Genomic DNA, 14,962 nt, shown 5'->3' with positions numbered 1-14,962 from the left:
CACACACACCGAGAGCGAGAGAGAGAAATAAATTATACTCCGTATTAAGCAGCATTATCTATTAGCTCAAACTAGTCAGGAAAGGAAGCTTTCTACAGATATCTCCAAATCTGCATCCCATGCTGCCTCACTTGGTTGAAAACTTCCTAAAAATGACGAGCACAGGAAGATCGGGGACTTCCTCCGTGTGCCTGCTGCAGACAAACTAAGAATCCCACATTTGGCTTTCAGCTGCAAGTGACAATGCCTTGCACTGATCAGCTTCTCACGGCCTAAAAAAGCCCTTGCAGTCGTGGGAAGTCTTCTCACCATCCAACCCAGGCTGGCTTGTCATAACATTCAGCCCACCCACACAAACTGCCTGGGTTACAGAGGTTTGACCAAAAAGAGTTGTAACATATCACTTCCCAAACTCCAGTCAGTGGGGCTCAGAAATAAACTCCTTGTCCTGCCCTCAGGCTACTGCGTCTCTAGAGTGCACAGTTACAACGTTGCATTTTATTCCTCTCAGGTAAAGGAGATGACTCAGCTAAGGACAAGTCCTGAAAGCCGGCTTGGCTGGTTTGGACACCGCCTGACTGAGTCGCCTGTCATGGCCTTTAACACCCTGGGGCTTCAATTCAACTCTTTTAGGATCTCAACAGATACAGGCACAGCATCAGCCCAGAAAGTAAATCAATAACCTTTAGTTTGATTTTATTTCACAGTAACCACAAATCAGCTATCCTTATGTGCTCCTTACTCATGTTTTTAACAGGGCCAATATACTGGCAGCCTATCCAGGTGCTAGTTCTGTAACAGTATTACGGATGTCATAACACCAGAATTTCTGTATTCAATACCAATGCCAGTGAAATTTCATAACACTAAATACCACACCAAAAACAGAAATCCCAATTATTTTATAAACAGTCGTCCACTGTTCAAGTGAAGAATATTGTTCCTTTTTCTGTAATAAAATCTAAAATATATAATACGAATTGTAACAGCAGCTTTAAAATAGTTGTATATCCATGAAGTAGTTACAGACGTATCATTTATGCAAACTAGTACAGGTTGAGTATCCCTAATCCAAAAAGGCTGCGACCAGAAGTATTTCAGATATTTTCATATTTTGGAATATTTGCTTATACATAATGAGATATCTTAGGGATGGGACTCAAGTCCAAACACAAAATGTATTTGTTTCATATGCATCTTATACATATAGTGTGAATGTAATTTAAAAAAATATTTTTAAATCATTTTGTGCATGAAATAAAGTTTGTACACAGTAGCATCAGCAGAATACCCGTGTCAGCTGTTAACACAACAGCAACAACAAACAATGCAAGGCTTTCAGTCTCTACCTACAATACTGTGTTCTGATTAAGAGGTTACTATACACAGAGAATAAGCAGTAAACACCGTGAGTTGTATTCGTAGGTCTGGCGTGGACATTGGCTGATAACAAATTGGCACCAAAAGAGCATTAAAGCCTATGTTAACTTTTGCATCGTGCCTCTCACTCCGCATCCCCTACGGCAGACTGTAAGTGCCCGCAAGTGTTATTGCGAATTTCACCCTTTGGTAATACACCCATAGTTTCACCCTGACATTCGTCGTTAAAGTGTTGTTGTGCCTCTTGAAATTCAAAGGAGGGAAGTGAAAAATCGATCATAAATGGCAACTACCAGCTCATATGTAATTCACATCTGCTCATCAAAAACTGAGAGGGAACATTGGTCAGAGCCCCACATGGGCAACTGAGATAAGGTGCGATAGTTTCCACTTGTGGTGTCATGTCGGCACTCACCAAGTTTTGGCTTTTAGAATTTTGGATTAAGGATACTCAACTTGTACTGGCAATAATAAAAACGTAATACAATGAAGGACTTGAATTTAATGTGTTAAAGAGATGTGTAAGAACAATGGGGGTGGGGGGTTGTTATCCTAGTGGCATTTCAACACAGAGCTTATAAAAAAAATTATATCATAGACATCCCGATTTATCATACCATATGCATATTCTAATTTTATTCTCAGACATTTTCTCACCTACAACTGAAAAATACTGCTTAATATTAATGTTAAAAATAAAAATTCAAAAATTGTTATATCTGCACTGTTGAATTTGTAAATTCAAACAAGATTCATGATATTTTCTTTTAAACAAACTCTTAAAAATGCTTTTGTAGCAACATCCTTTAAAATTGTGGATTATCAGAGAATCCCACGGTTATGTTTTTAACATTTACTATTACAAGATTTATATTTGCATCATTCACACCTGAAAAAAAAAAACACACATTACTAAATATTTACTGGATTAGTCAAACTGATTCAAATTTCAAATGTCACAAACTCCTGCTGCTTTAATTGTCCAAATCTAATCCTCCTTTTTATTTTTGTCATAACTTCAAGGCTTCCTGTGTGAAAGCAGACTCATCAGTTTTACTTTAATTCATTTATCAAGAACTCCTATAAAAACAGCCTTTTGGGGCATTTTTCAAGGTTTATTATATAAGTGACCAAACTCTGTTATTGTTTAAGCAGGTATACAAATTCAAAGTAATAAAAATTTACTTTACTGGCATTACTTGTATTCAGTTGATTGTGACCGAGAAACACTCTCCAATGTACCATTCAAATAGATGTTATACTGTATGTGCCATTACTACATCTCATAAAATTTAAATTTCATCGAAAAGTTAATTTATTTCAGTAATTCAATTCAAAGAGTGAAACTCATATGTTATATAGATTCATTAAAACAGAGTGGTCCAAAGTCCTCATTTCAAATTAAACTAAATTTTGCATTTCATTTGGAAATCAAGGTCCCAAAGTGTGGAGAAAGAGTGGAGAAGCACAGAATTCAAGTTGCTTGAGGTCCAGTGTGAAGTTTCCACAGTCCATGATGAAGGCCACGATCAAAGCATCCTGGGCTTCCAGAACACCTCAGCAGTGCCACAGGCTGATCTCCTCCATGCCATGCCACATTGATGCAGTAATTCATGTAAAAGGAGCCCTGACCAAGTATTCAGTGCCGTACATGGACATACTTTTCAGTAGGCCAACATTTCTGTATTCAAAATTTTTTTTTTATTGGTTCTATGTAAAATTCCAATTTTCTGAGTTACTGAATTTTGAATTTTCATTACCTATAGACAATATTCAGTAAAATGAAAATAAATAAAAAACGCGTGAAATATATCACTCTGTGTGTAATGAATCTATATAAAACATTAGTTTCACTCTTTGAATTGAACTACTGAAATAAATTAACTATTCAATGATATTCTAATTTATTGAGATGCACTTGTACATTTGTCACATGTTTGGGGTTATGCTCATGAATACTCGTTTGCCTTCACATACCAAACAATTGATAAAAATGTAGTGTTTGTCGATTCGTATTAAGAATGGTGTTCTTTCCACATTACTATAACTACATATGTCTGCGATGCACTACTGCTAACTAAGCATATGTCCTATGACTAGAGAGGCGTGCTTCAAAGGCATTAAAACACAAAAAAATTATATTTCGGTATTAACAAATGAAGCAGTCCATTTCATTTCCAATGAAGACATGCCAAATAGCCACTTTGTTTGAAACTTGCCTCAATTTTTACTTGCTACAAAAGAATTTTGAAGGCCTGGATTATGTCCTGATGCAGTTTACGCTACTTGAGAGCATGATCAGATCTCATTCGTCCACCCTCAAAGCGGAGCGTAGAATGATATAGTCCACAGAGCATTTTCAAAACTCTACTTCCCTGACATTTTTAACCCCAGAAAAATAAAGGCAAAGAAGGAGACTAATGCCTGCATTTTAAATAAAAATTAGGGGGCTTTGCCCCCTGCTCACTTCGCTCAGCAATCCCCAGGCCTGCACTACACACTGGCCTCTTTGAATTTTGATTCTGTGTTTGAACTTTTATGTAACTGCCTGTGATTGAATTTTGTTTCTTTCTCTCTATTAAATAAAATGACTTTTTTGAATGTTTGGCTCTGATATGTGTTATCAGATATTTGTTTGTCTTTGCAAAAGCTATTCTAATGGGAAACTGTTAAGGTTTTAATACAAATAGCATATCAAGATCTCCTTTGTTGTGTAATGTTATACCCTGAAGATGTACTACATTACCCTTCTTGGATGCATCCCTCTTTCTACTGTAATTTGTGCGGTGCAAGACTGGACAGTGTTAATGGTTGTAGATATTCTTCAGGATATTGTAAGTTGATGTTTTCATATTCCGCACAATCACCACCAACTGTTTCGGCATAGTCTATGGATATGCATTTAACCAATTTGCTGCGTAAATGATCGACATTTTTGGTGTAAATTCATTTGAGTCCAGCATTTCTAGGTGCTAGGACTGCCTGTGTACTGATTTTTTTCTGTTGATAACTCTTCGTGATGAAATTCTTCAGTAAGATTTGGACATAATACGTCTTTTTTTGGGAAGTGAGGAAAACGTATACATTCATAAGAGCTTAGAGAGAAGGAACTGTGTCTGCCAAAAGCATTCACACGAATGAGAGGTAAGAGTAACATGTATGTGGTTGAATAAGGTTGAGAGGAGGGCGTGACTTGGAAAAAAATCTCTTCAAAAAAGTCGTCTCATCGCAGGATTTTTTTTAATATAATAAAGAAACATAGTATGGATGTAGCCAATGTTTGAAGGTTTATCTGAAAATGCAAAGGACCAGGAAATGTATAATGTGGACCTTTTATGCTGCACCAACAGTGGCACTGCTAGATCAGGCCATTTATAAAATGGTGTCCGAGTAAGATGTACATTATTGGTAACTTGGAGACGATTGTGAGGGTCTCCTTTAGTGCAACTAGCTTTCAGATCTGTACCAAAACTAAAAAATCCAGCTGCCCAAATTTATGTCTGTCAGCTCCATGTGAGGATTTGCAACCAAGCCTGAGAGGAGCTCTTCCCGAGCAAATCCCTCACCTCTCACACGTGTAATGTACTCATTGTAATGCAATCCTTAAAGTCAACATGTTAAAACAACCTCATCTTGACTTGACCACAAGTCCATTTTAGGAATCTGACATGGCCCGATTGGCCAAAAAGATCTGTTCTACTTGTTACGTTTAACTTTCTGGCCCAGACTGTGTATGAGACTCTCAAGCTATAGTGTAATGCAGGCCAAAATTCAAAGTTTATACAAGCTATCATATTTCATATTTATAGCATTTGAATCAGAGGGAACATTCTAGGGCTGTGTCTCTAATATAATTCACAATGAGGAAAACTGATTGCTGATAGACAGCAGGATTACAGAAATAAAAAAAGGAAAAAAGAAAAACACATAATCCTGTGGCCAGAAGGAAACCTGCATTTAAAAGCTTACCGATACCATCAATTATCCTGCCCTAAACAGAATAACGCAAGAGCAGTAGTCTAAAAGGTGGGAGAAAAATACAAGGCAGATTTAACATTGAGTGACTTCTTTCAAATGTTCACATATTCCTATTCTTTGTGAAACATTAAAGTAACATTCAAGCTGGGCATCATTATTGAGCAGAGTGTTTAAAGAGAAAGATGCATCATTTACTTTAAAATAAAGTGAGATACAGTAATGTAGTGATTATGCTGCATCATAGATCCAACATTCTAAGTTTGATTCACATGCCTGGACTTTGTCTGTGTGGAGTTCATGTTATGATCAGCGGTTTTGTTTATATTTTTTGGGTCACCCCTGAGATTTAGAATTATATGCATACATATATTATCGGGGTGTTGTGAGACAATGACTGGGGTGTTTTAATTGTTCAAGTTATTTAATAGTTTTAGTGTATTTTGGTTCAAACCCATTTGTGAAGCTCACATTGGTGAGAGATGTGCATGTTTTAGCTAATTACTGAGCGATTCAGTAATTGGCAGGCACCAGCTGCGAGGCTGGTAAGATAAAGGAAATCAGTTTGGTACTAAAAAGAGAAACAGTAGTTGTTGACAGACAGGAGAAGAGTACAGTGATCACTGGATGGGGAGGTAAAGGAAGAGAGAATGTAAAGGGAAGCATCTGCCAGGATGATTATTTAAAACAGGAGCGAGGCCGAGGACTGTGTGGAGGTTCCAGAGATTGGCTATACCAAAGTTCAAGTCTGTTTACTTACCCCAGGACAGCAAATGAGCATAGAGAGAGCACAGCTGAAATAAGGAGGATCAGGACGCAGTGGGCTGTGGCCTTTAGTCCCAAGGTTTTAAAAGGATCAATTTATTATTGATTTGAATGATTTTAGTGCACTTTTCTGGTGGTTTGGCCACTTTGGAAAAGAGGCTCACACCTATGTGTGTACAATTGACCATGTTAGTAATTAACCTAACAAGCATCAGCATGGGTTACCACAATTATATATATAAAAAAAAAAAAAAAAAAAAAAGTGAAAGGGTGTGTAGTTTGGAGAACTACGAAAGGAAAAAAACGAGAAACAAAAGAGCGACCACTCGCCCCAAGTACATCTCATGACAGGTATTCCTTGTTGAGATGGCAGAATGGGGAACATCAGCTCTATTATTCTGTAAGTGCCTTGAGCATGGGAAAGGCGCTATATAAATAAAATGTATTATTAGTATTATTATTATTGAGCTACAAAACTGGAGCAGAACTGATGGCTGGTGCAGAGGTTCTATGGTGTGGTTAAATTCGAGTCTGCTGACCTTTAGCGGGCTATGATAGCAAACCAGAAGTTGTTTTGTTGAAAACTGTGAGACAGATGAAACTTCATTTGTCCCCACAGAGAAATGTAGCTTTTTAAAGAAGTTCTTTAAATACATAAATAAACAGATAAGTACATAATTCATAATATATAAACACACATAAGCATAGCATGGAGTTAGAAAAGAAGCTGCAGTTGAACTGCGGGCATAAGATCAATAAGGCAGAAAGGACTATACCGTGTTAAACAGTTCAGGAAGTGCCGGATTGTGCTGCCAACACCAAGAACTGGGCAAGATTACAGTTTGTGCTGTAGGAGTCACTTACTTACACCGCAGTGTGTATATATAACATGCTACGGTTATCTGTACCCGAAGAGCCTCTTTTGCTTCTGTATATCTTCACACTGGAATTAAAATGTTTAAGATAATTAATAGTCACCTTTGGTATTTCCGTTGGAAAATAATTGATTTATGGTACAAGTTCTTAGATATTTATAAACTGTAAATGGACTACTAGTATTAATAGGTAGATGGAGACCTTATTTCAGTTGTTCTCTTTTCAAAGGGTAATATTGATAATGATTTTAGGCTTTCCACCATTAATACACATCAATTGATGCCATTGTTAAATCACTTGAATTGCAATCTGCTGTTTATAATGTCATGTAGCTTTTATAAAGGGTTTGTAAAAAGCATATATTTAATGTAGAATACAAACACATATAACTATATACTATTATCGCTGTTACTCACTGCTATAAGAATACTTAGTAAACAACAATGTGATAACTGACTATTAGATTAAGCAACTCAAAAAATGGGAAATGCTCCAACTTTCATGTCCATTAACTTGGACCCCAAACACACCTGAATGTTATACCAAAGGTGCACTTTTTAACTTGTCTGTTTCTTTTTTATCTGAGCCTCATATATGACTATTAAATCAAGGTTGCCTACGGTGCACCAACAATTTTAATGTGGTCTTTCTCTGCTAATTTTCCACAATATCCAAGTTTTTTTTCTATATTTTGTTGTTCAGATAATTTAAGATTGTCAGTGCCCAAATGAAAGGCAATCAATTATATTAAATACACCGACATGCCAAAAAATGCACAATAAAAATATGCATGGCAAGATTTTTTTCATGTCATAATTGAAAATAAATCAATTAAATGATTCATTGGTTTCTCATACAGCATACAATGTTTGTGCCAATTTGAAATGCAATACAAAGGCGTATTGTATTTTAATTCACTCACAGTAAACCACAAATTGAACACGCCTTAACTAAAAGCAAAGCACACTCATATTTCACTGTGTCTGCTTAGAGTGCACTGCATTTCTTTCCATGATCACATTAATCATTCAAAAGTGAAATGACATCAAATGACCAATCCATCAGCAAAAAATAACAATTTTGCAGTTAGCAAAGCAAGATCAGAAACATTCACCTGTCCAAGTATTTGGTAACCCAAGTATCTACGTCATGGTCACGGAGATTCAAAGTGTTTTGCAAAAGCAATGGGGATAAGGCAGAAATCCTCCTTATATGGTTTGCCAGTGTATCACCCAACAAACTCGTACACATCATTGGAAATACCAATAAACATACAGTTGTTCGGATTTCTAACACAATTGTCGAAAATGGAATGAAAGCCTCAAAATAAATAATTTAATAAATAATGCCTGCCCTCTTTACAGGTTTTGTTCCACTGGATGGTCCTTAACCCTAGCTGCAAACTAAAATTGTCATGACCAAAAGTCCTCAAGTAAATGTCACAAAATCACTAGAGGGGGAACAAATCTGGTTAAAAACCTCAGCTAGACACAAATAGCTTCATTGAATCATTATGAAATAAAAGATTTATTGTTCACAAAAATGTTCTACAATAATAATGAAGCTCCATGAAGCACAATAGCGCCACCACATCCACTCTTCAAATAGTGCCCAGGAATAGAGGCTTTATGCTACAGTGAAGGTAAATAAGCAGATATTTGGCTTCACTAATGTTAAGTTGCAGACAATTATCACAGTTCTCCACCTGACTCCTCTCCACTGTCTCATCCTCCTTAATGTAGAATCACCTCAGAGTTTCTGCATGTGACATGACCTGTCGCTGTAGTTACAGCCTGAAGTGGTACTGGGTGAACATAAATGGAGAAAGGACAATTCCGTGTGGTGCCTTTTTTTTTTTTTTAACCCCTCACAGAGTCCTTGTGCCTCACAAACTACAATTTGCCAGACAAACAGGCCATTGCCCAAGACACCATAGGCTCATCCATCTGAGCTTACCCCTTAATAGGGATGGTTGAATGGTATTGAAGGGGCCTGAGAAATCCATCCGTCCATCTTCCTAAACCACTTATCCAGAGCAGGGTGGCAGGTTAGCCGGAGCATATCCAGGCAATCATAGGTAGTAAGGCAGGAACGACACCTGGACAGGTTGCTAGTCCATCACAGGGTGAACACATGGGTTACTTTAGCAATGCCAATTCACTTTATCTGAAAGTCTATGAACTGTGGGAGGAAACCAGAGCAGCCAAAAGGAAACCCATGCAGACAAGGGGAGAAAATGAACACTTCACACAGGAAACACCCAAAATACGAACACCAGTCTCCTTATTGTAAGGTAACAGTGTTACTACCAGTGACCCACCATGACAGCCACTGAAAAAAATCAAAAAACATAATAGGCACAAGTGTTTTCAAAAGTGGTCTTAGCACGTGGTAAAGAACTATGCTTCCCATTCCCACATGGTACTGAACCACAGGACATTTGTTTAAAAGTAAACAGAAGGACCATTTTGGCTACATCAATCAATCAATTAGAGATCTAAAGAAATACACAATCACTTCAGACCATTTGTGCAATTCAAAAATCCTGAACAGCACAATCCACACTGAAACCCATACAGTATTATAATTTTTCTGTGCTGTACTACAGCTCTGATAATTGGAACACACCAAGAACTTTTGCATTAGCAATGCAGGACTTTCAATCTGCCTCTTGCAGGTCCCATGGAGGCCAAATCCCTTCTCCTGTGTCAGCAAAGTATCATTTCTGTCCCCGAGTAATCAACATACAATTCACAATAAAAAAGAGAAAATGAACCACAGGCGAGGAGTACAACTTTGACACAAAGTCACACAACGATACAAACTTCAAAATCAAAAGAGACTGAGATGGACGCAATGAGAATGTTACAAATCCCAAATTTATTAAAATCCTGATTGTATAATAAATCCATCCTCAGCAACAACTCAGTTGTTTTCTGCTTTTTCAAGAGACCCCAGTAATCTTTCTCAACTCGAGACCCATCATGTTATATGCCTCTTAAGACAAACCATACAAGCAACAGGAAGGCCACTGAAGTTTATAATCAGTCAAAAGAGGAAATCTCCAGTAAAACGCATCTCTTTCCCCACATCTCCATTAAAAACAGGACCTTAAACTTGCATGGCTTTAGCTTTAAAAAACGTACCCTTCAGCTTCTAAATACAGAATGTCCAAGAATTATTAAGACACTGATTTTAAACTATTTTTTAAATTTTCATTCTCAGTTGACTTTAATTCCAGAACTGTAGGGTTTTGTTGGAAGGCGTAGAAATAAGAGATGAAAAAAAAATGTACTAAAGTGAATGGACAGCTGTGGTAAGAGGTCAGTGGTGAAGTGTGTGATTTTTAAATAAATTGGGTCCAACAAACAACAGGGTTGATTAGGGTGCTTGGCTGATCACAAATTCACATGAAAATGCAAGCATGTCAGTCAAGTGCCTCATTCACACCTTGGAGTGGGTGGAGGACCGCAACTGCACCCAATCAAGGCTATACAGTTAGCCTGCATGGCAAAGAGGGAGAACAAAGAAAAAAAATAAAGAAAAGGAAAAGAATGATGAGGAACGTAGGTTAATAGATTGGAGAGAAGGGCAGGAACAGGACGAAGGCTCATGTGACGCGAGAGGGGAAGCAGGCGAACGGGAAAGATAGTACCAGGAAAGAAGCATAGGGTCAGACGCTGAGGAAATGGGCAGAAGGGTCGATCCTGCTGAGCACTCTTTGGAGCAGACCGACCAAGTGTTCCAGGAGGCTCCCATGAAAGCCTGACAGACTGCGGTGTGGAGCGTGTGAGAACAAAGCTTGACATGGTGCCCTGCAAAGGCTGACGGACTGGCAACAGCGTCCCAAGCTTGTCTTTCTTTGAACCTTGTTTTTTTTTTACCTCCACGCAGCACATTCATTTTAAAAAATTATGTATTGAAGATCTCACACTGCATTTTTGAACACTTTGGATTAGTTTTAATAAAAGCACTTTGCACCAACCCCTTGCAGATTGTGTGTGTCCTTATCTGCCCGGCTCATCTCTGTTTACAACTGTTGACTGTTCCGGGTTCAAGAGACTCCCAGAAGCAACCAGGTAGTGTGGAGCAGACTGGGACCATCACAACAGCACTTTAAATCCCTTTTTGCAATTTACAGTATAAAGTGTTTGCTTTGTGTCTATGTTTCTCAAATTTATACACTGAAACAGATGCTGCAGTGACCGCCAACTGAACACTCATGACACTGGTCAACAAAGAAAAACTTGGGGTATTTTAAAAAGTATTTGCTCATGCGGATTTCACAAATGTACTCAGAATTTTCTATCACCCATAGTTTTTGAGTTGTCTTTTTTTAGTTTGTATACTAGGCTGACCCTGCTTTTAAAGGCGACCGACTTTCAAGTTGACCACTTCTTAAGGCAATTCAATATGTAGATCAATTTGATATTTCACACAAACTCATTAATTTGGTTACATTGCATTTGAGCGGCATTACTTTAATACTCGTAGTTTCTGTTATTTTTGTGATGAAATTTAAACTTTCTTTCTATATTGAGGTCGCCCTTTTGAACCCCCCTGATATTTACTACGCGGTGAGGCATTAATACTCCATCAACATTAATTATTTCCAGAGACATAATTTTGTCTATTTTTCCAGCGCATCGCGCACAAAAGCAAGGGAACGATGGGAGCACCAGAACTCTGCTCACATCATGTCGCTTCGTACCGCAAGCTGCAAGTAGTAAGTCTGTGATAAGCGGAATACCGCTACGCTTTCCACTCATGGGACGGAAGGACAATCCCGACCGCTTTTATATAGTAAGAAAGAAGAAGATATTGCACAGTCTGGCGTAAAAAAATCATCTTTTACCTGGAAAAATGAAACTACAAATCCCATCGTGCATTGCAAAATGGACGGGGCGTGTGTGAAACTCTGTGTAGCACTCACGGGACGGAAGGACAATCCCGACCGCTTTTATATAGAAGGATTAAATATATAAACGTTTATCAGTAGGCATTGGTCAAGGCATTGGACTATTAAATTGATTTGAATTCTGCATGAATACTGTAAGATTCATCTATAATTTAAATTTTGTTACCCATTGTAATAAAAAAGTGTAATGACTGTCAATTGCACCACAAACTGCCCTATTACTTCTCACTTTGGAGGGCTAGAATGGATTTGCAAAGTCCTCGATCCAAAAATCAAACAACCACGAAGACATTTGTGCTTCCAAAGAGACGCAAACAAACAGCAAAGAAGAAGCTCACAAAAACACTAAAAAGCCACTTTTAGGTTTGCTCAGTATCATTCAGATTCTTCATATGATAAACACATACTTGACACATAGATCTTAAAGACTGACTTTATATATTTTTAAAAGACACGAGTGGGGACCTAATCCAAGTTGAAAGAATTTAACCACTTATTTAAAAACATTAAGTGAGATAATCAAAATGATAGAATTAAATTGTAATTATTCATCACTAAATAATATACTAAAAAGGTTCTTCAGACAGGCAGCGTGACATAGAGGTTAAGGCTTGGATTTCAGACCCAGAGGTGGTAAACTGAAATCCTATTTGTGAACATGAGGGAGTCACTTCACCTGCTTGTGCTCCAAATGGAAAAACAACAAGACAGGTAATCTATTGCAGCTCAAATCCCAAGTCATCTTGGATAAAGACGTCACCCAAATAAGTAATTTATAAATGCAAAAGTGGTAAGAAGTTTACTTCATCAAAAGTGATGAATAGTTAATAACAAATCTTTGCCTTTTGATATACATGGCCTAACCTGGTTAGCACCCTCACCTTGTCTGGATGAATTGACACCATTTACATTCACTTATTTGGCTGATGCCATGAATCAAGGTAGCTTATTACATTTATGAAACAATTGGTTGGTTGTTTTTTTTCCCCCCTAAATGAAGCACAGACAGGAAAAGTATAAAATGCACTTTTCAGACTATATAATGCACTAGTGAGATTTTACAAGACATGGCAGCACATGAAGCTGTGCAGAGGCGAGCAAACAAGTGCATTTCAGGGTTTAGGGACATATTGTATTCCGACAGACAGAATAAAACCAGTTTAGTGATGAGCAGAGGAGACTGCATGGGGACCTAATCCAGGGTTTCAAAATCCTAGACGACATTGATAAAGTAGATCCAGCAGAACTATTTCGGCTTAACAGTGAAAACATACTCAAGGACAGCTGTAAGGGGAGTGCATTTCGGACTTAAGTCAGTAAGTACTTCTTTACACAAAGTGTTGTGGAATCTGGAAGAAACTACCGAGACATGGAGAGGACACAGAAACCTTGGCAACTTTTAAGAAGGTTCTAGATGAGATATTGGGGCAGCTAAACCTAAAAGCTTGCTTAACTGAATGGTTTTGAATTTGTCAAATTTCTTATGCAAGTGACATGCTCATGGTCACACACTGCCAATATTGTGATTTTTAAGTGCTCAGCCTTAACTACTAAGCCACACTGACCCGACTTCATATAATGAATACATTCATCACCTTTTAAACCAACCCCCTGTTCTCCTTGTCACGCCATATCAGGTTATCTGTGACTGAGTGTAATGGCGTCCCGTCCAGGGCTATTGGGTAATGAAAACTAAGAGACTAGCAATTTTATCGCATACAATTCAAGGCGATTATGAGGATTCTAGGCATGCAAATTGAACGCATGTTCCCAATGTATTACAGGAAAAAAAGTAACAACGAACATAGAAAACTATTTTAAAAGTGGTTCACATTTGCATTATAAAACTGTACATTTGCAATTCGATTTTTAAGAAGAATGATCCCCTTGAAATGGTCGATATGAGCCTTTCCGTAATAAAGACGCGAAAGTGACACGAGGAGTCTTCCCAATGGGAGCCCAGGAGCGGTTTGTTTTACCATCCAGATGGTCAGCGAAGCGTTGGGAGCAGATCGGTCAGGTCTGTCGGACCCTGGGGGGTTTAAGTGGCGTTTACACCAAACGCACACAAGTGTTCAGACACACGCGATTAGCATACAATAGTGCCAACTGCACAAAAGCACGGAGTTGTGTCAGTCATTTGGAGCACTACAATCACCGCCAACTGATTGAATTTATCTCCATATGGGATCATCATCACTCAGAAGAAGGCAGCAGATAAACAACTTAAGGACATGAAGCGTTACAAATTAACTAACAACTGATTCAGGCTCTCGAGGTTTAGAACTGAAAGACCAGTGAAGGTCCTGTCCAATCACGGTAACAGACCGCTCAGATCATCCCAAGCCCCGAGAGACTGCGCCCCAGTCCCTCGAGAGCAGTCCCTTCTTGCACTCTGCGGTTCCCCCGTCGGATTTCAATTCGCCGAGGTGCACGCCTACACTGCGTACCGAACGGACCAGACAGATGTCTTTCCTGCGCCACAAAGCGAGCACACACCTGCGCCCAAACGCAAGTTAACAACAATAAACCCACGAAAGCCAATCCAACGAGCGATTAAGCACCACTTACGGATCTTGACTTTCCGGTGGTTCAGCTTGCCGATGCCCACTTGTAAAGTTTCCAGGCGGCTTTGTAGCCGCAGAGCTCTCCGCGATATCAGCCCGGCTTCCTTCTCGATGTCCTCTACGATATCACTTGCGAGTCGCGACAGGTCCGAGAGTTGGCGGAGAACGTTGGCCAGCGTGTGACAGCACACCTCCTCCAAAGTGGAAAACAGCAGCCTCCTGGGGAAGAGCAGCACGCTGCCGTGTCTGAAATCGCCAACTAGTTGCGCCCGGCAACTGTCCGAAGCCAACCTGCTCACCCGCTCCGGCTCCACGCTCCTCTCATAGAACGGCATTGCCTATCCTCGGCAATCACTCTTTCTCTACACAGTCCACAAACAGCGCGAACTGACAAAAAAAAAAAAAAGAAAAGAAAACTTTCCTCGGCTACACTCTGTTGACGGGCAGCCAAGTGAAAGTTGCACTGATTTAAACCATCTGC

General features: G+C 38.9%; 1 protein-coding gene across 2 annotated transcripts in view; it reads right to left on the bottom strand.

Moving 5' to 3' along the window:
• nhsl1b (NHS-like 1b) overlaps positions 1–14,962 on the bottom strand; it is a 244,446-nt gene extending 229,484 nt beyond the window's left edge. The window contains exon 1 of one of the 2 annotated variants that reach the window (XM_039739040.1): positions 14,486–14,962. In XM_039739040.1, coding sequence (XP_039594974.1) covers positions 14,486–14,816 — 331 coding nt within the window. In that variant the 5' untranslated portion in view covers positions 14,817–14,962. The remainder of the gene's footprint in view (positions 1–14,485) is intronic. The other variant, XM_039739042.1, reaches the window with a different exon arrangement.

This window comes from Polypterus senegalus, chromosome 16 (assembly GCF_016835505.1).
Source record: "Polypterus senegalus isolate Bchr_013 chromosome 16, ASM1683550v1, whole genome shotgun sequence".
Lineage (NCBI taxonomy): Eukaryota > Metazoa > Chordata > Cladistia > Polypteriformes > Polypteridae > Polypterus > Polypterus senegalus.
Note: the sequence above shows the minus strand (reverse complement) of the source record. Positions and strands in the feature narration are given on the sequence as shown.